The sequence below is a fragment of the Asterias amurensis genome, chromosome 22 (assembly GCF_032118995.1).
Source record: "Asterias amurensis chromosome 22, ASM3211899v1".
Taxonomy (NCBI): domain Eukaryota; kingdom Metazoa; phylum Echinodermata; class Asteroidea; order Forcipulatida; family Asteriidae; genus Asterias; species Asterias amurensis.
The window spans coordinates 5,668,505-5,692,967 of record NC_092669.1 but is presented as its reverse complement, the minus strand read 5'-3'; the positions used below and the strand labels follow the sequence as shown (position 1 = coordinate 5,692,967).

At 42.6% G+C, this 24,463-nt stretch overlaps 2 protein-coding genes across 3 annotated transcripts; one reads left to right on the top strand and one right to left on the bottom strand.

Moving 5' to 3' along the window:
- Positions 1–19: 19 nt before the first annotated feature.
- Positions 20–21,763, bottom strand: LOC139953808 (uncharacterized). Of its 2 annotated transcripts, none has more exons than XM_071953373.1 (3): positions 21,697–21,763; positions 7,705–8,428; positions 20–1,654 (listed from the first exon to the last, which is right to left on the bottom strand). In XM_071953373.1, exons 2-3 carry the CDS (start codon positions 8,410–8,412, stop codon positions 1,088–1,090), a joined length of 1,275 nt encoding a protein of 424 aa, XP_071809474.1. In that variant the 5' UTR covers positions 8,413–8,428; positions 21,697–21,763; the 3' UTR covers positions 20–1,087. The 2 variants fall into 2 exon arrangements, with proteins under 2 accessions (XP_071809474.1, XP_071809475.1); XM_071953374.1 differs by lacking the exon at positions 21,697–21,763 and adding an exon at positions 11,053–11,324.
- On the top strand, positions 17,270–19,799 carry LOC139954058 (uncharacterized). The gene is made up of 2 exons (XM_071953719.1): positions 17,270–18,870; positions 19,028–19,799. Exons 1-2 carry the CDS (start codon positions 17,327–17,329, stop codon positions 19,797–19,799), a joined length of 2,316 nt encoding a protein of 771 aa, XP_071809820.1. The 5' UTR covers positions 17,270–17,326.
- Positions 21,764–24,463: the final 2,700 nt, after the last annotated feature.

Sequence of the window (24,463 nt, the reverse complement as noted above, 5' to 3'; positions counted from 1 at the left end):
TGTTAGATTTAATATAAACAGTATCTGACATGTGTACAACATAACACACGTGTGTAAATGTCATCGCTACACACCAGTGGATTTATACATCGGAAATACCTCTTAATCCATTGAAAATTATGGAAATAATGCTGGAAATATAGTACATTTAAAGTAGAGTAGCTCAAAGGTAAGCCTGACGAAATCACAAATTTGTTGGGACATTTTCGTCACAATATGAAAGAAAAAACACCCTTGTCATATACGAAGTTGTGTGCTTACAGCTGCTTGATTTCGAGACCTCAAATTCTAAACTTGAGGTCTTGAAATCAAATTCAGGGAAAATTACTTCTTTCTCGAAAAATACTCCACTTCAGAGGAAGCCGTTTCTCACAATGTTTTATACTACCAACCTCTCCCCATTACTCGTTACCAGGAACGGTTTTATGCTGATAATTATTTTGAGTAATCACCAATAGTGTCTACTGCCTTTAAAAGGGAATCAATGTGTGGTGAAGAGGTTTTCAACTAGTGGTTTAATCCCAACGAGGCCTGGTTCTTTATAATTTTACCGAGACGAAGTCGAGGTAATTATAAAGAACCAGGCCTCGGCGGGTTTAAACCACATAGTTGAAAACCGATTCAACACACTTTGATTCCCATTCATAAATACCTTTTCGGTCAAAAACATCATCACTTTTTGGTCAAAAGGTAAAATAAATGCAAAAATTATAATTGTTAAATGATTTCTTTCAACACAACACCCCTCCAGCTATGAAATGGTAAAGCCCTCCGCCGCCCTCGGGTAAACAACTCCTTATAAGGGAATGCTGTGCGCGTCGCGCGTATCGCGTGATGTGGCACAACTGTTTCAGCCGTTGCTCTCGACCAATAGGAATGAAGAAACTGTCTTATAAGAACAGGTGAATTTACACTTTTAACCGGTCATAAACAAAGGTTTATTCACACCCACGTGACGCGCTCTCCACGAATAGGAATAGCGAAACTGTCTGAGGTATTTATGAATGCAGGTTTAAAAAGCACAACATAAACGATAAGCAAACGTTTTAAAACACTTCGTAACTACGTTCTGTGCATGTAAACCTCCCTAATTTAACGTTTCAAACTTGCGGCAAGTAATACCCATTTCCATGGCTGCCTTTTCAACATTTGATATTTTTTTTAGATCAAAAGTAAAGAGTCCCCATTGGACGTATTTTGCAACATTCTTATAATAAGCATCACTGACTGCGGCACATGCTGCCCTGTTTTCGCTTGCTCCATCACACCATTCGGCAATCGTACATTTCTCGTACCGTCTTGGTTCGAAAACCTGAAAGTCCGTTTTACCTCGAAATTGTTTACATTTTTCAGGTCGTTTACCAATGTAGTGCATAGACGTACAGTAGCCCTGTAAAGGACTAATTATACGCTCAGGATCGAAGTAGGGTTTGTGCATAGTGTTGCACACTTCTGGTGTTAAGTCGGCGATTTCAAAGCCAAAACCTGGCGACACAAACTCCCTGTTGTACTGTTGCAGAGACATTGTTGGTGGGAGCCGAATGTGCCAATCGTAACGATCATGCTCGAAGTAAAATGCGTACGAGAAAAAGATATTTACTGGAAAGGACTCGTATCCACGGAACTTGACGAATGCTTCCTCGAACTCTTTTACCTAAAACAATAAAGAAAAAAAGAGAGCCTGCTGTGAAAAAAACTCAATTCTAGGCGTTAGGACTTTTGAAATAATCATTAATATAATGAATTCATGTAATTAAAATACTGATGACGTCATCACGAAGGCCCATTTGTATGTTCAACTTGTTGTGTAAAAGGGTGTTACTTGAAAGATTGTGTGAGCTTAAAGTGTTGCAGCAGTGCGACACAATATCAGTAGTGAGAAAGACTCTGACAATTCAACGGGATAACTGCTTATCTGATTTATATGTTTCGGAATGGGCATACCTGTAATATTAATTTTGTCTATAAAAAGAAATTGAAAGTGTGGTGATCTATACATATTTTGGTGTAATTTATCAATCATCTGGCCCCTTTAAACTGAACAACAAGAATCTTCTTGACAAAGCTTCTAAATTTGCTTTTATTATTCGTAGGCATCTATAAGATCTTAAGCCGTACCTGCTTTTGAGAATTTTCGATACGTTACTAAAGCCTATACTATTATATTGTTCAGCTGTTTACTTGTAAGAACGAAGTAGACCAAACTGAAGCTTTTATTTTAAAAAGGGAATTGGCGTACACCCAATGACGCATTCCTGTGTGAATGGTTGTTTTCCTTTGTGCATAGAGCAATGTAAATATTATGCATGCTAAATCACAGGTTTACATAGCCTTGATCAAGGCTGTGTAATAAATTAGTTTGCTTACTACAAAGCTAAAAATGTGCATAACCACAGCCGAACGAATGCGATGCCCTTATGCAACTCCTTGTTCCGCCCCCACCCCACTGTCTTTAAATAGCACACCACGCTGTCACCCAAGGAAGCACACGAACGCTCGTTTCCACAGTCAGTCTCACATCGCGGCTCACGGGCTAGGATTGTGAGTGATAGCGGTGTGTTGAATACATACAAATTGCAATTTACTGTGGTGCCTAGTGTCGCCAACAACGTACCTAGTGGCTTGTAGTGGCTCAAACTGCCTCCCAACTGGCTCGTGGTGGCCCGTAACGGCACCAAATTTGAATGTGGCGGCAAACAAATTTCAAAATGTTTGAAACTTTCGTCGCGCCACTTGCATCGAGCAATCAGCGCCAAGTGTCCGCCAAGTGTATCGCCCTTTGGCGCAAACAATCCGCCTATTGGAATCCACAGGAATGTTGCGCCAATGAGATTTCGCGCCACATGGCGCCACTTGACGCCCAGTGGCAACTTGTTTGCGCCACTACGCGCCAAATAATTCCAACAGAGGCCTAAACTACAAACAGGTGACAAATCGGCACTGTACTTCTTGAGATATGGTGTTACAAAGATTTGCCAATTAAATATGCAAATGAGGGTCACGTGGTTAATTAATTAAGAATTTAAAAACAAAATTACATTAGGAATTGAGCTTAGGTTCTAAGCTTCAATTTGACCTATGATTTAACTCTTTTGACGATATGGTTCAGGAGAATAGGCTGGAAAAAACCGTGTACAAATTAATACTATGCTTTGTTTCAATATATATTTTAACTGGTCAATAGAAGGCGGTATGTAAGATGGGTGGTCTTTCCTGTATCGACATATTTTTACTAGTCAAATGTTCAGTTGAAATGTTTATCTAAAAAAGTTCAATTAAAAAGTTGAACAAATGCAAAAAACTATTATTTTACTCAGGATTGTTTGATTTGTTGGTTTCTTGAGTTCAATGCAGTATTCTTAGAGTCCATTTTCATGTGACAAACTACTTTTAAGGATAAAATCCTTGTATTTGGTCGTTGGTTTGATGCTTGATCTAGAACGAGTGGATTTCACTGAACTCTTAACGGCCACCAAACTCTGCGCTTACGATCACCATTTTCCCGCTTACTGTGCAAGCGCGGAATACAAAATGCGAGCTTGGAAGCAAAAAAAAAAAAAAAAAATCCCTGCTTAGCAGTCTATTTCGCTTGACGTAAGCGCAAAATTCACTGCTTCTGTGCTAAGCACTGAATATTTGCTTCCAGAGCAGAGCATGACATTGGGCCCATTCCCACAGGATTTGTCATTATGCAAGTTCCCATCATAATAAGCCGTGGTGACTAGTGAATTTACTACTCGACTAGTCGGGACTTTTTTTGTATTCAACGTGTAGGCACAATTTTTAACGAATTGGGGAAAAACAGTCACGACTCTAATACTAATTTGTAGTCGCGACTTAAACACTAAACCACACTAGTTGCCCAGGCCTATTTTGCACAAGAAAAGCACGGTTATCCTGCGAAAGCAAACCAAATTTTTAAGTCACTGTTTTTGCAGTGAATGTTACGGAGGAGTTGAGCACAATAGTAATCGCAGCAGATTTTTTGTTGCGAATTGTCACGCTCACCAAGAACACATTCCATGTGTGCCCAGATGTTAAATACGCTTTTAGCGTAAGCACAATTCCCTGATTACGTAAGCGCTGCGATTCTTTCTTTTTAAAGCCATTGGCCCAGGACCAGACCAAACTAAACACAAAAAGCAGCTCAACACAGCAAATACCATTCCTCATGTACAAACTACAAGTTGTGAATCCAGGTATTCTGCTCAATTTCTGCAGTTTTATAAAGCAAAATATTTTGCCTATTTATTATAAGCAGCTCTATAACATTGAGCCACTCAACCACCAGAGAAACGTCGACCAGCATAATAAAATCTCTTATTTTGTATTCCTGTCAAAGAGTTTTTGTTTGTCATGGTCTAATTTCCGAAAGTAAAGCGAAATACTGGAATTAGTTTAGGCAACTGGTCCCCGGTGCGAACAAGGTTACTTCACCCGTAAATCATTCCAAATCCCAGGCGTTAAAGTTACAAGTATACACTTAACACTACATCTTTATGATTCACCACAAGACACTTACAGTCTTTACATGCATTGATAGTAGGCCTACTACCATTTCGATGGTCATTTATAAAATGTGTATGCCGTGTAAACTTCCAAATCTCAGGCAGGTGTATTCGTCCATGCACGATCCACTTTTCCTCGTACATGATGCCTTTGATCGAAGCCAAATAAGTAAAGAAACAAGTTTGTATGTTTCATATAGGTTTGTCTTCAGTGATAAGGTTTAGAAAAAAAAGGCTGGCACTTTGTGTTGATTGACAACATACATAGAGCGAAAAAACTGCAAAAATAGCGCTATTTATTAGCGAAAAAGTGGTTGTACGTAAATCGAAGAACCATGTACATGTACGTACAACTTCCTCCATAGTGCGTACACCCATTAACGATCGTGCTGCGCGAGGACAAAATCAGAATCGTTTTATTTTCCAGGAAAGAAGCATCTCATGAGCCAAAAATTTGAAAAATAAGAACATGTTGTACTGATTTTAATGTAGGTACATATTTCTTTTTGTAAAAAAAAGTAAAATGTATGCATTATAATATTGATTTAGTCGATATTCCCGGGAGGTTTCGAACTCAGATCACCTGGGTAATAGCACCCGCTGTAAACCGCGGCCCCAATCGATCCATCAACACAGAATGAGGGATTTTATTCCTTATATAATAAGTGTATTAATTTATGACAAATAATTTCAAGATGACGTGACATAAAAAATTACTTCATTTGGTACAACTTTAATACCCAGAGAATCAAAATCTGAAAACAATTTGAAAATCGGACGTTTATTTTGGGAGATGGTGTTAACATTAAATATTCATTTGCCTAATTAAATATTCATGTCATTATAACTCAGCTAATTGATTAAGAAATTAAACAACACCACGTTTAGTGATTAGGTCACGTGCTAAGCTTCGATTCCATATATAACTAAAGTCTTTGATTTCTACCGTTTCTAAGATTACGAATAAATAAAAATCGTGCATTAAACCTATGGCGTTTAGGCAGAAATCAAGAACAACGTTTCTAAAACGTTTTGAAAAACTGGACGAAAACAATACCTGTTCCGACGGTAGGTCGGAACAGCTAATTAAAACCTCGCCAAAACAATACCTGTTCCGACGGTAGGTCGGAACAGCTAATTATTTGGTTTTCTGGGAAAAGGAGATGTTGAATTTAAATCCCTGCATTTCGTTTTGGCCAGGCAAAGTATCACTCGTTCGTCCCGTACGTCCGACCGTGGCCCGACTCCATGCAGATGGGCGCTGCCATGTTGTTCACACTATTGAATATGCATACAACCTTGACAACGGCCTTATGTACATAATACGGCAACGCCCACAGTGCACGCAGCGCTGCAAGAAGTCCAAGACTATGGTAGCTTGCCAGTATAGTCTAGATTTCAAGCCGTCCAATTACCTAAATCATACCGTGGCGGGCGCGCTTTGGCGATTCAACAGCGAGTAGTACACTATCCAATATCAAGCACCATAGTCTTGGGCCAAGACTAGGGGACTGGTTGTATCGCATTCGGGCGGCTGAGGTTTATCCTTGCTCTATGGTTTTAGCTAGAGTTATTGTCTACACAGCCTTGATTAAGGCTAAGGTTTACATTGAGTGGTAAACAGGAATTCCATTATGTACAACTCACTTCAAAGTTGATCAAACTTAAGGGCTTAAAGGATTTGGGTACTTTTTTCAAAATGTCCATAGTTTTACATTAACTTACAGGGTTTGAAGATAATGATAGTGGAAAGCTTCCCTTCAAATATCACTTACTTAGGTTCTGTAGTTTTTGAGAAATGAGTAAAGCAATGTCATGAAAATACGTTTGTAAATGATTAAAATAATTTTCGTCTCATGAGACGAAAATTATTTTCATGACATTGTTTTACTGATTTCCCCAAAACTACAGCTGCTCAGCACGTACTATTTTCAGGGAAGCTTTTTACTATCATTATCTTCAAACTGTGTAAGTTTAGTGTAAATCTGTGGACATTTGGTTTTTTGTCCTACAAAAGTTACATAGACCCTTTAACCACAAACCGTCAGTATTTCTCAAGCTATTAAAGTATTTTGATTCAGGCTCCTGTAGTGTGCCAGCCGTCGATTGCACCAAACTCTTCCTAACTTAAAGGAACACGTTGTAGGGGATCGGTCCAGTTGGTCTTTGAAGGGCGTTTGTGATCGTTTGTTAGAAAGATATCTTAAAAGTAGAATATAATGATCCACACAAGTAGTATCACTCGAGGTTTTCTTTTACCTCGTCGACAAACACGGTCGGCCATTAGTGGAGTCACATTTTGGACTCTCATAAATGGCCGACCGTGTTAGTTCGCAAAGTAAAAGGAAAACCACGCAATTTCGAGGCAAATGTGTGCGGATCATTGTATTCTACTTTTAAAACATATTTCTAACCTATGCATTTAATAACAAACCGTTACAAACGCTTTCCAAAGACTAACTCGACCGATCCAAGGCAACGTGTTCCTTTAAGATTAATCTTAGGATTTCGGACGAGTCCCAACCCTGCACTGTAGCATGCATACCTTGAGATTAATACTAAGCTAAGCGAGTACATACCTGGGCCATCTAGCCAAAGGAATGTGAAACGTATTATGTTCAAAAATTACGTAATTATCTTCAAAACCAGTTTTGAGTTTGAGTTATATTCAAACTGGGTTAAATAATAAACCCTGTTATCGCCATTCTTTGGCCCGTTTTAAATGCTCTACACACAAGCTACTTATTGAGGAAGGTATATTGGGTTAAAGTCACACCAAAGAATTTGCTCGCATTGTCACCTTGACGTTGAAATAGAGTAACATTTTCTGCTTGAGTGCCCCTTGTACAACGACCTGAGATGTTGGCTTATCTTATTGATCAATACTATGAAATTCTTGGTAGGGAAGATAGAATTAAGTTTTTTGATGGAGATTCCTGAAAAAACTTTAATTAATTGCATTGCCAAGTATGTCTTTTTATTTACTCCTTTAAAAGAAAACCAAACTGTGTGATTAGGCTTTAGCAATGTATGTTTTTGTTCTAAGTTAACCTCCTAGCTTTAGGACACAACCTAAATTCATACAAAGGAACCTTGTCCAAATTCCCTTCCATATTGGCTCCAGACCCGATATTAAGGTCACAGAATAATTCAAGATTTGGTTATAAAACTGGTAATTGTTTTACTTTTTAAATACCTTCATGTGTTTTAGAATGTGATTCCGGCAGTTCGTTATGGTATCCCGCCACAGGTACAGAGGAAAACACGTGAACTGAGCAACCGCCTTCTTCCCAAGAGCAATAAACGCAGTGGATTCAGCAGGTTTACTATGAACGAAGCCAGGCTCGGCAAAGGTTCGGATTTTGTCACCGTTGAGGATGCTTTCCGGAATGACTGGGGAGGTGAACATTACATCGCCGTCCGTCCACGCCACAATTGATGTAGTGACGTACTCGTCCATGAAGAAGCTATTCCAAAGTTGCCTGTTGTAACTAGCTGACTTCCCAGAGATGTGATTCATGGAGGTAAAATAGCTGAACCCCGATGGCGGTAGCGGCTGATACATTATCTCGAAGGTAAACCCAAGTAGTTTCTCTTGTGCTTTGAGTCGTGCAGCAAATTCATGGTCTCTCTGTGACTCTGCGTCCATTATAAGTCCTATGCGTCCTAATTTCGGAGACCAGAATAGTGCTGCTGATCGTATTGCAATGCAGTAAAGCTGATTAAGTATGACAGGAGTCGCTGCAAGGTGGATGGTCAGTGTCACGCTGTGACCGCTTGTTACTGCGAGATCAGGTAGGTTTGGACCGTCTCTTTTCTGCCAGTTCCGATTAATGCCAAAATTCAACCAAAACAAGATGGAACAAACTGCAATTGCGACAGCCCACTTCTTTATTGCCAGCATGGTGATTCGAACAAACCTGAATAATGTGAACGAAAGCACGAGTAAGCATAATAATCTTGAAGCAATGTCATTGTCAAAAAAAAAAATTAAACAAAAATCAGTCCGGAAAAGGCACATAAATGCCGTGGTGTCTCATCAAAACTGTGCTAGCGTTTCATATTGACTCGTTGCTGAAAACATCACTTAGTCAACTTGTACAAAACAGTTCAGTTAAACACGGTAACAAATAAAGTTATTTTATATTAAAATATGTTTATATTTCAAAAGTCACAGCAAAACGCCGAACTGTATTTGAATTACAAACGTTACAGTAAATATGTTAAACATTTTAATATATAAAGGCACAAAGGCCACAAAACACCTTCGATAAAAACAATGAACCACACAACCGATTTTAAAACTTGTTTTCAGTTATAGACTCCTTAGGCATTAAATATTAACTTTGAAAAGTCAGATATGTGGGAAGATATCTCAAGAACTACACAACCGATTTCCAAACTTGTTTTCAGTTGTAGACTCCATTGTGCATTAAAGATAAGTTTTTGTTTTTACCCCCATGGTGACCTTTACTTCCTGCTAAGGCATATAAAAGACACTGGACACTATTGATAATTGTCAAAGACCAGTCTTCCCACTTGGTGTATCTGTACTGATGTTTTGTGGGAAAACATTTTGTCTGCAGTCCTTACACTTATGCCTGGTTATAAATAGTTTTAGGCCTACTTTAGCTTTAAAGCTTGTGAGCTTTTCTTAACGAGACTTTTTTTTAATAAGCTACAATAATATGTAACATGTAGGATTAGTTCCCCTGTAATTTATCCTTTTCACGTTTTTCACCATATTATAATTTTATGTATCTTGAAGGATTTTCTCAACAAAGTATTTGAGATGCTCACTTCCAAAGCACTTGACATTAAAAGTCCAGTGAATCGTTTGTTTTCATAAGGAACATTTTATTTTAGGCCCAGACTACTGGACTGTTGAGAGCCACACCCATTCATCAGCCACACACACGGGTGCTGTGTCCAGATTGCCTAACCCATACATCTCATACCCCAATGCTGCAGCCCGCCAAGGCGCAAGTTTATAAGATTTATTAAAATCATTCGTTGATGTCCACCGTATTAAAGGAACACGTTGCCTTGGACCGGTCGAGTTGGTCTTTGAAAAGCGTTTGTAACCGTTTTTTATAAAATGCATATGGGTAGAAAGATGTTGTAAAAGTAGAATACAATGATCCACACAAACATGCCTCGAAATTGCGTGGTTTTCCTTTTACCTTGTCGACTAACACGTCGGCCATTTATGGGGGTCAAAATTTTGACTCCCATAAATGGCCGGCCATGTTAGTTCGCACAGTAGAAGGAAAACCACGCAATTTCGAGGCAAACTTGTGTGGATCATTGTATTCTACTTTCACAACATCTTTTCAACCATATGCATTTTATAAAAAACGGTTACAAACGCTTTTGTTTTGACCAACTCGTCCGATCCAAGGCAACGTGTCCCTTTAACATTGATGTCCACGTACTTTCTATTAATGGAGCTGGCCCACTGACCAACTGAGGATCAGACTCGGACTGGCAGCTAAATGTGTTACTATTTTATTTGGCGCCTTTTACATTTGTATTACTGAGCTCAAGTTTGTATTATTTAAATCTCAAAATCCTGTTTACTGCACTTTATATTATGCATTTCCAGAAATAAAATAATGTTAGGTCTAGTCATCTGTCAGTGCATGCTCACTCTTATGTTTGGATGTCTTACCAAGAGAAGTACAATTAAACCATGTGAATTACTTCGTTTAAAGTAAATTTACCAAGTGACAAAAGGTAGGCAGTGCTAAATGAAGGTGACTCGATCATAATGAAGGTGACTCGATCATATAGATCACCGGAATCAAAGCAAACAGCCAATCCGCAGGACACTAAAATTCATTTCCTTTTATCTGCAAATTATTCATTGGTTTTCGTCCGTGACCTCTGTATGCATATTCAATTAGTAAACAGGGCTTTTGGAATGCTGTCTTTTTTGGCCCAATATCTGAAAAGTATTGACAGAAATTATGTAGCAGTACATTGAAATGAAAGAGCATATCTGTCGTTTTGTACGAAAAAAATCGGTGCGATTCAAATTTAAAAAGAGAAATTTATGTTACAAAAACACGGCAGATTGTCCCGTTATGAATGTCAGCAACATTCCCAAAATAGTATAAATGGATACATTGTTTAACATTCTTCCTGGAAATGTTAAAAGCGAGACCGGATCGTACCTAGTTATTTTGAGTAATTACCAATAGTGTCCACTGCCTTAAAGAAGTGATTGTATACACTGCAAAAAAAATTGGGTATAATTGACCAACATTTTGACCAGCTCTCTAAACTGTTGGTTAAAATTGTACCCAACAAGTTTGGACAAACATTTTGACCAACCTTTAGGTCAAACAAAATTGCCATATTGGTGGGCAAAATCTTAATCAACTTTGTTGGTTAAATTTGTTTAACCAATTGTTGGGTAAGAAAGGTTTGATGTAAAAGTTTAGCAATTTTATTATACTTGACCAAGTGTTGGGGTTTTTATGAACAAAAGTTGGTCAATATGTATTGTGTTATCCAACAAATGGTGAATTTATTAACTAACCATTTGATTTACAGTTCCTGTGATCTACGTCCATGAATCGAAACGATTTTTTCCACAGTGCACAGTGGTTTAAGACCCAGACATCAAGTCCGATTTTTTTTTTTATGAGATAACTACATATCTTTGGTAATATGAACAAGAAGAACTAATTTGTTGAAGAATTGTTATTTTTTTTTTTAAATTTATTACCCTGTTTTTTTTAAGTTCGTATATAGTGACATATACGTTTATATTCAGCAAAAATCACAAACCCTTATGTTAAAAAAATACCTGGGTAGGCATATAAAAAATGTTTGAGAAAACAAATATTGTTTTTAAATTACCTGTATAAGTGACCTTTCGCACTGTAGAAGATTAAATACGGACCGAAATCTTCGACTAAAATGTCAAAAAATGCTATTTATAAAAAAAAATACCGCCACACATCTTTAAAATAAGCCATTAAGGGCCTGGACGAAATGCTAAAAATATGTAATAAATTAGTAAAGTAACCATTCGTTGTGGCTAGAAATTCACGGTAAATTAGCAAAAAAGCAATTGTTTACATCGCAAAATTAAGGACAATAAACAAAAATCAAAACGTTGGATATTTTCCCAATCGGCCACCAACGGCCAACATATTTTGTGTATTTGTTTCCATAAAATGATAGAGTGACTACTTAGCTTTGAAAATAAAATAGCGCCGAAATCCCGCAAGATCGCCTTCACTCCCAAAAACTAAGTTTTCAGAACGCTGTTTTTAACCAAAACACAGAAGATATAGCGCTCTCTGTTGACTTCAAAACCACAACATAAAAATTGTCACAAGAGGGCGCAATTCCTCTAAAATAATTCGTGAATCACGACACGGATCGATAAATTGTGGATTATTTTAATGGACAGCCACGTTTTATCTACCTAAAGATGACATTGAGACATGGTTGAGGTATTTTGACCGATTATAAAGGTATTTTGACCGATTATTGTACAGAAACTTGTCGATGTCGGGGTCACATAGGATTTTAAACCACTGTGCAGTGGCGAGTGGTGGCGAGCTTTGCCCTCGGCGTCTCTTTTAACAATGGGATTTCCCAGTGGTTATAGACGCTTTTGAAGGTTAGTTTTTAACTAAATAACGTTTGTTTTCTGTTTAGGTGTACACAGTTGGGATAGTTGTAGTGCAAGCAATGCAGTGATAGTGCCATCCGTTGCATGTCTATACTACATACTGTGGCGGAACAGGGTGTAAGTTGAGTGTAGTTGGTGGACTGTGGCCAGTCTACTGCGCCTTTTCTGCGTCGCGTGGGGTCTGCGCGTTGGCTATAAAACAGGCGGCGCTGAAGGCATGCTCTCTCTCTCTCTGCGGCGTGCTGTGTTATCTGATCTCGAAGGTTATCTCTCCACGTGTTGCTCTTGGGCTAGTCTAGCATTTAGGGAGTGAGGTTACGTGTTGCTGTGTTGTCGATGGATCGAGGATTGAACCGCCGACCGTATAGATAGAAGAGCGAGGTAACTAATAAGCTTGTGTACCGGAAATTTGGGAACGGGAGCGTGTGTTGTGTTTCCTTACGTGGGAACTGCGAATACTGAGGTTGTGTGAGGGCGAATAACCGCATCTCGGGTAGAGAAAACGGTTGAGTGTAGCCCGGGGAATTCACGACTTGTATGTGGTTCGGTGAGGCACACTGTTTATCGCTGGAAGGTTCCTGGGGAATTTCCCTCCTGCTTAGCTTTTGTGGGTTAGAAGTTACGCCGTGTGAGGCATAGTCTGTAGTTGAGAAGATTGTGTAACTTGTATGAGGTGTGAGGTTCACCTGTCACTTGGGCCCACTTGTGTATAACTTTTGTATGAGGTTTAGTGCATTTATTGATTGCCTTGACTAAGGGCCTGATATTATTATAAGGCGAGGTTATTGGGTTGTGTTGTGATTATAAACCTGTGAATTATCTATTGATTATTGTACTTGAAATAAACCATTTAGTTGTGCCTTGGAACCTATGAATCCTCGTGAGGTTATTTGAGGTTTCCTAACTGCTCGTTTATAATTTGAGGTTAATCTAAGTCTAGGTGGTGGTAAATCTCCACCAAACGAACCGCCCGCAGGCTTTAGCCGCCGCTCGTTATTAGTCCCCCCCTGGTGTTTGGGTAGCCGCTCACCTGAGCACCAGGGCTCATAAATATATTTTGGGGTGTGATAATTAACCCGGGGGACGGTGTCCCCGTCGAACGAGACCAGACCTGTTGGCCCCACCCCCCGGTCCCGCCACAAATGGTGTCAGAAGTGGGATTCCTAGACTTGATTTTCCTGTAGATATTTTTGAGCAATTGTAATTTTTAGGTGCATTATTTTAAGGTTTATCTTGTACATGTTTGGTGAACCTCTCTGAGGTACACGTTTGAGGTTTACTGTAGAGATTGTCGTAGTGAGAGACAACCTGGTATGAGTGGAAGGAGAGAACCAGATAGGGTCACCTCTAGAGGTGTGGATGAACAGGGTTCTTTCCAAGATGAACTGTGTCGCTCCAGAATGGAGGTGCAGTGGTTAAAGTGGGAGAGAGAACGGTTGGCGGCCGAACTGGAGGCCGCAAGGCGGAAGGGTCAGCCCGAGGGCATGGAAGAGGGTTCCCTTAGAGTAAGGGATCGTCCTTCGTGCGAGGCCGACACGGAAATATTCTTTAAGTTGCCAGAGGATACCGCCGACTTTGCCTCATTAAAGGCACGGCAAGCTTCCAGTGTTGGGATGTCCCCTGAGTTGGTTGAAAGGGGTGAAAGGCATGTTGGGAGTACACCTCATCATAGGTCTATCCCCTTTCCGTCGCACAGTTCTAATACAAACCCTTTTCTAAACACCGAGGTTCAGTCGGTAACTGAACGAGGTTTGCACAATGAGGTTTTGAGTTTTTTGACTCATCCTTATGTGGAGAAAGAGGGTCCCGGAAACAGTGAGGTTAGTAAACCTCATGCTGGTCCATGGCCACTCAAAAGAGAGGTAAGGTTGGTTGGGGATGAGGTTTCTTTTCAGCCTCAAGAGGACAGGCTCCGCCGTCCTACTATTACCCCCGACCGGTATAAGGGTAAGGTCCTTTGGACCGACTACCACAGGCATTTTGAGGCCTGTAAAAAGGTTAATCAGTGGAGCGATGAGCAAGCAGCCGAGTTTCTGGCTGCGAGCCTCCAGGCTGATGCGCTCCGAATCCTTGGAGATGGAGCAAAGAAGAAGTTCACCTATGGTGAACTGGTGAGGCTCCTTGAAAGGAGATTTGGCCCTGGTCAACAGGCCGAAAATTATTTGGTGGAGCTCAGGCATCGAAGACAGGGTGCGGAAGAGACTATTCAAGAGTTGGGACAGGCGGTCCGAGATTTGACTGTGAAGGCCTATCCTGAGATTTCTGAGGAGGCACGAGAGCGCCTCGGGAAAAACCATTTCATAGATGCTGTGGACAGTCAAGTGGTGAGAGAAGGCATCTATCGTGCGCGCCCAAAATCTTTGGATGAAGCCATCCAGGCTGCTCTCGAAACCGAAAGCATCGAAAAGGTTGAAAGTCAAAGAAGAGAGGAACGTAGGCCTGCCAAGTTTGCAAGGGCCGTTGACTCTGGCACCGAACAGCGTCTCCAGGAATTGGAGGGCAGTGCTACTGAGCAGTTGAAAAAGATGGACATGGTTGTGGAGTTATTGTTTGAATTGACCAAAAAAGGCCCAGGCTGGAACAGTCGAGGTGATAAACCTCAAGGGTTTTCACAGAGGCCTGAGATGAGGAAGAGCCAGGGTGTGAGGTGTTTCAATTGCGGAGAGCTTGGGCACTTCATACGGGAGTGCACTGAACCTCGCAAAAAGCAGGGGCGTTCGGGAAACGCCGACCAGCCGACCGGGGGGCCCACGGAAAGGCTGGATGTACCCAAGGGTCCAAACGAGGAAGAGAAGAAGAACTAGATACAGCCAAGAAGAGGCGAGTTACAGAGGAAGAAGAGCCGGTGGCGACCCAATCTTTTTCTGTCCTTCGGCCTAGACTTGGGTTGTTTGTTAATGGATTGGTGAGGGGCACTAAATGCCGTTTTCTAGTCGACTCTGGCTCGACAGATACAGTAATTAGTGGTTCGGTGTACCATAGCATGGCCAAAGAACAGAGGCCGGTGCTGATCAACGAGGGGATTAATATTCGGCAGGTGGACGGCAGCCCGCTTGCCGTAATGGGTGTTGCCTCGGTGGATGTTCAGGTGGGTAAAACTGTCCATCAGGTCAAGGCAGTTTTCGCAGACATCAAGTGTATGGGTATACTTGGAATGGATTTCTTGTTGCCAACCCGTGGGAACTTAGATTTCCAGAGTCTTGAGTTGAGGTTGAATGGAGAACGAGTGAGGTGCACAAGTAGTGCAGGAGAGCCATTTGTTGGCAGGGTAGTTGTCGCGGAAACAACTGAAATAGCATCCGGACATGAGGCCGTGGTGCCTGGGTCGATTATTCATACTGGCGAGATACCACTTCGGTCTGCCATCATTGAGCCTGTTGAGGGTGGAGGCGAATTGGCCCAACGAGGTTTAGTTTTAGCCAGATCATTGGTTAAACCTCAGGGTGAGGTATTACCACTTCGAATCCTCAATCCCAGTGATGATGCACGGGTGGTGCGGAAGGGTACCACAGTCGGGACTGTGGAAGCAGTTGAGGTTGAGTCGGTGGTTCCGCTGAGTCGGGTAGGTGCTGGTGAGGTTAATGACAAACTGCCTAAGCACTTGTACGACTTATATGAGAGGAGTAAGGTGAACCTCAGTGAGGATTACCACGATGAGGTTAAGTCTTGTTTATCAGACTATCAGGATGTATTTTCCTCTGGTGACCACGATATTGGGAAGACCAATGTTGTTGAGCATCACATTCATACCGGTGATGCAAGACCCGTTAAGGAGAGGCCTAGGCGCCACCCCTTGTGTAACCAGGAGGAAATCATGAGACAAGTCAAAGAGCTTAAGCAGCGAGGGGTTATTGAGCCTTCAGATAGCCCCTGGGCTGCTAATGTAGTTCTAGTGAAAAAGAAGGATGGGACACGGCGATTCTGTGTCGATTATCGAGGTTTGAATGCGGTAACAATCAAGGATGCCTATCCCGTCCCTCGAATAGATGAAACACTTGATGCATTGTCAGGTGCCAAATGGTTCTCGACGCTTGATTTAGCGTCTGGGTACTGGCAGGTAGCCCTCGATGAGGAGGCTAGCCAGAAATCAACTTTTGTCGTGCGTAACGGTTTGTACCGATGGAAATGCATGCCTTTTGGCCTCTGCAACGCACCGGCTACGTTCGAGAGGTTAATGGAAAAAGTTATGGGAGGGCTTCAGTGGGACATCCTGCTGATATACCTTGATGATGTGATTGTGTTTGGCAAGACAGTGCGCGAAGAGATTGAGCGACTGCGAGTTGTTCTCTCACGACTGCGCCAAGCCGGCCTAAAGCTGAAGCCGAGTAAGTGCTTCCTTTTCCAGAGGTCGGTGGGTTATTTGGGCCATATTGTGTCCCCCGAAGGTGTGGCTACGGATCCTGAAAAGGTTCGAGCAGTGGCAAATTGGCCCGTACCAAAATGTGTCAAGGAAGTTCGAAGCTTTCTAGGCCTCGCTTCCTATTATCGTAAGTTTGTCAGAGGGTTTGCTGAGGTAGCGTCACCGCTACATGCTTTGACTGAAAAGTCACGGGAGTTTATCTGGACTGAGGCCTGTCAGCGGGCGTTCGATGAACTTAAGCACAGATTGCAAACCACCCCAGTACTGGCATATCCCCTTCTGGACAGTGACTATATTCTAGACACTGATGCTAGCGGAGATGGGATAGGGGCTGTGTTGTCCCAGATGCACGATGGGGAAGAGAAAGTTCTAGCCTTTGCTAGCCGTAAACTGAGTCGCGCCGAGAGGAACTATTGCGTGACCCGACGGGAACTTTTGGCAGTTGTAGTATACCTCAAACAGTTCAGGCAGTACTTGTATGGTCGCAAGGTGACTGTAAGGACTGACCACGCTGCTCTTAGGTGGTTACTTAATTTCAAGAACCCTGAGGGTCAGCTGGCGAGGTGGATTGAGGTTATTTCCGAGTATGACATGACCATTCAGCATAGGCCTGGTCGTAAGCATGGGAATGCTGATGCGTTGTCCAGAAAGGTCTGCAAACAATGTGGAAGAGGTGCAGACACCGAAGAGGTTGTAGTTGGTACTGAGGTTTCTATGCAACCTGAGACAATTGAGGTTCATGAGGAAGTTGTGGAAGACTCTGAACCTCCCGAGGCATTGGTTAGGGGCGTACTTGCTGAGCCACATATGCCTATGGGAGCAGTCAGGGAAGCACAACTAAGTGACCCTGGTATCAATTGGATTGTACGGGCAAAGGAGGAGTCGAGCAGTCGGCCTCTCTGGGAGGCTGTGTCGGACACCTCAAGGGTACACAAGACTCTGTGGTCTTTATGGGACCAGCTGGAAGTGCGAGACAATGTTTTATGTAGAAGCTGGGAGTCGGATGATGGAGGGTCGATCAGGTGGCGCATTGTGCTGCCAGAGAAGCTAAGGGAGATTGTCCTCCTAGAGTTACATGGTGGTCGGGCTAGTGGTCATTTGGGCGTTACAAAGACGCTGGCCAAGCTCAAACTGAGATATTACTGGCCGGGTATGGTCGCTGATGTGAGGTCGTTCATTAGACAGTGCATTCTGTGTGGGCGAAGGAAGTCTCCGGCAAAGAGGCGTGTTCACCCCTTGCAGCAATACAGGGTCGGCGAGCCGATGGAACGAGTGGCTCTGGACTTGCTGGGGCCACTGCCACGAAGTGACAGTGGCAACGCCTGGGTTATGGTAGTCGGTGACTACTGCTCTAAATGGATGGAGGCGTACCCCCTTCCCGATGCAAGGGCGGTAACTGTGGCTGACAAGTTTGTCAAGGAGTTTGTTTGTCGGTTCGGGGTTCCCTTGGAACTACATTCCGACCAGGGAACGAACTTCGAGTCAGCAGTTTTTGCTGAAATGTGCAGGGTCCTTGGCATCTCGAAAACTCGGACCACGGCCTATAACCCAAAGTCCGATGGGATGGTCGAACGTTACAACAAAACGTTGGTAAACATGGTGGCCATGATGATTGAGCCAAAACGACAGCAGAGTGACTGGGACGAGTGTCTACCCTACGCATCTTTTGCATATAGGTGCACTCCCCAGGAGTCAACCGGTGAGTCCCCGAACATGATGATGTTGGGGAGGGAAGTGAGGTTGCCCGTCGATTTGATGGTAGAGTGCCCTAGTGTGGAGGTCACGGTGCGTACTGATTATGCAGAAGCTCTACGACACGACCTGCAAGAGGCTCACACCCGAGCGAGAGAGTGCCTCAGGCAGAGTGCCAGACGGCAGAAACGAAATTACGACCGTAAGGTTCACGGTCAAGGGTTGAAGGAAGGCCAGTTTGTTTGGCTATTCAACAAGCTGAAGAAAAAGGGTCGGTCCCCGAAGTTGCAGCTTCGTTGGGAAGGACCGTATTTGGTGGTCAAAAGACTCTCAGATGTGACGTTTCGAGTTCAGCTGAAACGTGGGAGCAAAGCTTTTGTAGTCCACGGGGATAGGCTTAAGCGATATGAGGGTAAACCCCTTGAGCCTTGGGCGTATCGGCCTAAGAGGGTGGTGGAAGTTCACGTAGGAGATGCACATGAGGTTGCCCCTGAAAATGGGCAAAATGAAAGTGAGAATGTGAGAGTAAGTGATGAACCTGAGGTTGTCCTGGAAAGTGGGCACAAAGGTATGGAGGAGGTGAGTGAGGAACCGGAGAGAGGGCTGGAACCTACTGCAGGTTCAGAGACTAGTCCAACTAATGTAGTAGGCCAAACAGGGTTAGATATAGGCCTACCTGGTGGGGAGGAAACCTCTCGGAGGTATCCGAAAAGGGGACACCGACTACCTGTGAGGTATAGGTAGCACTATTAGGTTGTAGGGTTAATGATGTTGGTTTGATGGAAGGTTTTTTTTGTTGTGTTTTGTTTGCTGCAGGATGGTTGAGGAGTGCTATAAGTGTCGTGACACCTTCACCTGCAAGCAAGGCTTGTGGCGCCATCTGCGTGTAAAGCACGGCCCGCCCAAGTTTCTTCACTGCAAAAGGTGCAGTTTTAAAGAAAAGAGAAGAGACAATTTTGCTAGACACTACCGGATTTGCCACCCTGATCATCGGGCGGAGGGTGCGTTGATCCAAGCCAAGCTCGAGAAGGAACCTCACAGAGGTTCACCTGTGTTGTCGAATGGGGGAATCACTCTTCCGGTATCGGTGGACCGATCAGTTCTGGTGGGAAGACTAGCTCGTGATAACCCAACCAAGCGGTCCTCAGCCCCAGCTACGTTGAGCAAGCCACCCCCATCGCCCAAGGCTCCAGCCGAAGGAACCCAGCCACCTCTGAGCCCCACCGTCATCAGCCTGTCACCAACACCGCCTCTTCAGGCTCCACCAAGGTCCCCGTCGATTCGGTTGGGTGGGAAACCTCGCACCATGTTGGCAATCATGAGAGGGGAACCTGCAAACACAGACGGCTCTTCCCCAGGGACAGTGTCCGAATCTTCGTCCAAGAGCGCTGCTCCCGAGCCAGGCCAAGACGATGGTGAGGACTCCGTGGACCCGCCGGAGGTACCAGCCAGACGGACCCGGTTTGCCCGTGTCGAGGAAACGCTCTGCCGAAAGACCTACCTGGGAGACACGTTGGTCGACGTGGAGAACATCACTCGCGTATTTCTCAAACCAGTGGACTCTTCCCGCTACACTTTGGACCCCTAGAGACGAGCAGTGAACTTACGACTAAATTATCATTATCTTGCCGGAATGACATTTTGTGAAAAAATCAGTGCAGTATTTTTGTCAAATTTATATTTTGATTATTGTAAAATTTTAAGATAAATCACAGTGTTCTTGTTTAAGTGTTGAGGCCGCTAACTTTTATATTTTTTGTATTGCTAAGTTTAAGAAACCTAAGGCATTTAATAATTGTTGTATAAATGGTGATTAAGGTGGATTCGATAATGGTGTAGATCGAAGACGCTAATTCATAGTAAAATTAATATTTCTATTGTGTAATCCAGACAGTGACCTCACTGGAGGTGTGGGTTACTGTTTGTTCTGTATGACTTGTAATGTAAAATTTTGTATAGGAGTTGGATAAACCTCACCACAGTGAGGATGACTTTTTATCTTTTTGGTTAAACTAGAACAGTAGTTGTGAGGTTGAGGTAGGCCTCATATGACTTTCTTGTATTAACGAGAAGGCATGGATCTGTGGTGACCAGTACATGTGTTGAGGATGTATAAATGAGTAGATGTGAGGGTTAGTAAACCTCGCATGTTTCTATTGTATAAGGGGTTTTTAATGTTTAAGTTTAGTGTTTAATATTGTGCCTGTTCCTGAGGTTTGTTTGTTTTAAGCTGTTTGGACCGGGACGGCCCAAGCTTAGCTGGGGCCTGTGTGGCGGAACAGGGTGTAAGTTGAGTGTAGTTGGTGGACTGTGGCCAGTCTACTGCGCCTTTTCTGCGTCGCGTGGGGTCTGCGCGTTGGCTATAAAACAGGCGGCGCTGAAGGCATGCTCTCTCTCTCTCTGCGGCGTGCTGTGTTATCTGATCTCGAAGGTTATCTCTCCACGTGTTGCTCTTGGGCTAGTCTAGCATTTAGGGAGTGAGGTTACGTGTTGCTGTGTTGTCGATGGATCGAGGATTGAACCGCCGACCGTATAGATAGAAGAGCGAGGTAACTAATAAGCTTGTGTACCGGAAATTTGGGAACGGGAGCGTGTGTTGTGTTTCCTTACGTGGGAACTGCGAATACTGAGGTTGTGTGAGGGCGAATAACCGCATCTCGGGTAGAGAAAACGGTTGAGTGTAGCCCGGGGAATTCACGACTTGTATGTGGTTCGGTGAGGCACACTGTTTATCGCTGGAAGGTTCCTGGGGAATTTCCCTCCTGCTTAGCTTTTGTGGGTTAGAAGTTACGCCGTGTGAGGCATAGTCTGTAGTTGAGAAGATTGTGTAACTTGTATGAGGTGTGAGGTTCACCTGTCACTTGGGCCCACTTGTGTATAACTTTTGTATGAGGTTTAGTGCATTTATTGATTGCCTTGACTAAGGGCCTGATATTATTATAAGGCGAGGTTATTGGGTTGTGTTGTGATTATAAACCTGTGAATTATCTATTGATTATTGTACTTGAAATAAACCATTTAGTTGTGCCTTGGAACCTATGAATCCTCGTGAGGTTATTTGAGGTTTCCTAACTGCTCGTTTATAATTTGAGGTTAATCTAAGTCTAGGTGGTGGTAAATCTCCACCAAACGAACCGCCCGCAGGCTTTAGCCGCCGCTCGTTATTAGTCCCCCCCTGGTGTTTGGGTAGCCGCTCACCTGAGCACCAGGGCTCATAAATATATTTTGGGGTGTGATAATTAACCCGGGGGACGGTGTCCCCGTCGAACGAGACCAGACCTGTTGGCCCCACCCCCCGGTCCCGCCACAATACAATGCACCGACAGTACGATGTTTGTAACATTACATAATACATGTACACGAACGTCATGATCAAACTGAGAATAATTCAATGGCAGTAGCACTGGGTGTTTTTTGCTCTGCCACTTTTACAACTGTGTACAACTAAATAGGAAACAACTTTCCGTGTTAAGTTAAAAACTAACCTGCAAAAGGTTCTATAACCACTGGGCAATCCCGCTCGTTTAAGAGAGACGACACGGTCACAGCCACTCCTCCACTCGCAATGTTGGAAAAGATTGTTTTTATGCTTTTATGCATGCACTTCGTACAGCATTTTGCGGGAACAATGCCCAGATGTTGCATAAAACTTGCCCAGTTGTTATGCAAATCTTTGATCGAAATGCGCATGATCGGATCATTGCCCCAACTAATGTGCATCATTTTCACCAACAATTACGATTAATTCAAACTACCAAAAAGTTGCCCAAAATATGGGCAACATTGTAACCAACAATAATGATGAATTCAGATTAAGAAATATTTGCCCAACAATTGCCCAACTTTGTTTCACTTCTTGTAAAAAAAGGGCAAACAAAATGTTTGCCCAACAGTACCAATTGTTGCTTTCAATGGGCAACCTTTGACCAATAATTGTGGAAGTGACTTTGCCCAACAAAATGTGTCACATAGTTTGACCAACGTTTTTGCAGTGTATAGGCCCTTTTAATTTATAAAATTTCGTTTGTATTTAAAGTACACAATATCGGCGCGATACAGCCAGTTACTTCTCGCCAACATTTTGTTTTATTTTTCGCGAATTGGCTTCGGACATAGATTCGGTCCGAGTTGACTTCGGACCGAGTTGACTCTACCTAAGATAGTTGTGAGAACACTGGCACGGTGTATTACCAAATAAATATACATTTCTGGAAAAGAACAACCATTCGGTGTTGCCACCACATTATAAATAATATTTAACAACACCATTTTATTTTATAGTATTATTATACTTATTGACAATGATGCATCTTACCTGCTGTTTAATGATTGCGTTAATGGTCAATTATGTCTCAGCATCAAATTCCCGCACTACTGCGATCAGGAGTACCAGCAGTGTACGTATGTTCTCTAGTTCCACCGATCCGATGGATTCGTAGTCAGTGTACGTCAGACTAGACGAATCCAAGGGCGACGAAGGGTTGAACCAATTCTGCACACAATGCGATTGCTCATGCATTAATAATCGAAATTCAGTTCATTTATTTCCACAGTATTCACAATAAACAGTAAAAACAGTACAGTATTAAGTAAACAGGGAGTGAAACTGTAGAGGAACCCATATAGCACAGCTTGTAAGAAATGGGTCCCTATAATGAAGCATGTGCTTTGACTTAAATAAATAATACTAGCGGGATGCAAAATCCTTTACACAAATATTTCGAAATGTAATGTGGGTGAGGGTGTTATACGCCTCTCTTAATATTTATGCATGGCGTCATAATTCTAACCCACGTCCGCCACTACTTGCAGTGGCTGCGCCCACCTCGTTTTGGGTTAGACGACGTACCTTATAAACTACTAGCGGGATGCCGCTCTTTTTAGTTTATTCTCATCTGAATTGGTCCTGTAAACTTTCCGGTCAATAGGCTGCACGTTACGGGAACACTAAACGTGAACGTGAACGTCAAAAAAAATGTATTGTTTATTGTCACTTTGGGCTTATTGCATCTCGCAAAATTTTAACGACACAATTTCTGACCGTTCTTGTTCACGCTGCTAGGAACAAACCTCCATACATGCCATATCTTTGGAACCCTGTATCGTACAAACTAAATAAAAACGGTAAATTCGTCCTCACTCCTTAATATTTCTCTAACTTGTTTCACTTTCAGAAAGCATGTCAAGTTATTTATAGGGTTTGTTACGTCCAGTTTGGGTCAATTTTGTTATAGATAAACTCCAAAAAATGTACCCCATTCAGCCGCATGAGGGCTTTTTTGTTAACATTATCTCCAGTAACCAACCCGACGGGGCGATTGCTAAAGTAGGCTACAAAATGGATTTGGCAAAATGAACATTCTGAGACCTGACCGACACACTGCTCTAACCAATTTTGTGAATGGACTTACTCAAAAGGAAACTTAATGTCGTTTTGCTTCACAACTTTGGCCAAATGCAAAGTTCTTTTTTACAGCTTCAAAACAGCCTTTGACGTACGTGTATAAGTTTTTCACAAACTTCCTGATGGGGTAAACTCTGAAACTGCAACACTATACCTCCATGAACAGACCGTATTCTAAAACTATATTCATGTACTCATTTGAGTTTACTGGCAAGACTTATACAAAAAGAATCACAATGTATACACTCTCTTCTTGTAAATAATTTGTTCTATAAAGATAGTAAGTGTCCATAGTTTAACAACAGCAAGATACGTGCAATTTCTGTATGGAGATTTATTGTAAGTCCGAGGTCGCCACCCACTTTCAACCTAAAGTGGTCCCACGGCGACCTCCTTCACCAAGCAACAGGTGACCTGTCTCAAAACCAGACAACACACCACTCACAATACACTGACCAGAATGTAAGGAGGTTGGGCTCGATTTCACATGCTTACTTTATTTGTGTAAGCCCCCCCCCCCCCCCCAACCCCAAAATGTTCCTAATTGTAAAGTTCCCTCAGACACCTTACAGGCTCCTCTTAACCTATAGCCCATACCCAATGTTTCCAAATTATAAAGCTTCCGTTTGATCCCTCCTTGTCCATAATTCTCATGCCGTTTGGAAGTGAATGCTTTTTAGCTGTTTAGTAGCGAAGCGCAGCGAAACAGCTATTGGTTTTGTTCGGTTTTTTATTTGTTTTTTTCAGGATTATTCAGTTCTCGCATTTTTTTGCATGGTTCCTAAAGAGCAATTGCAATGAAACTTTCAGTGATGAAGGGCATTGGTGCAAGGAGGGTCCTAAACGAA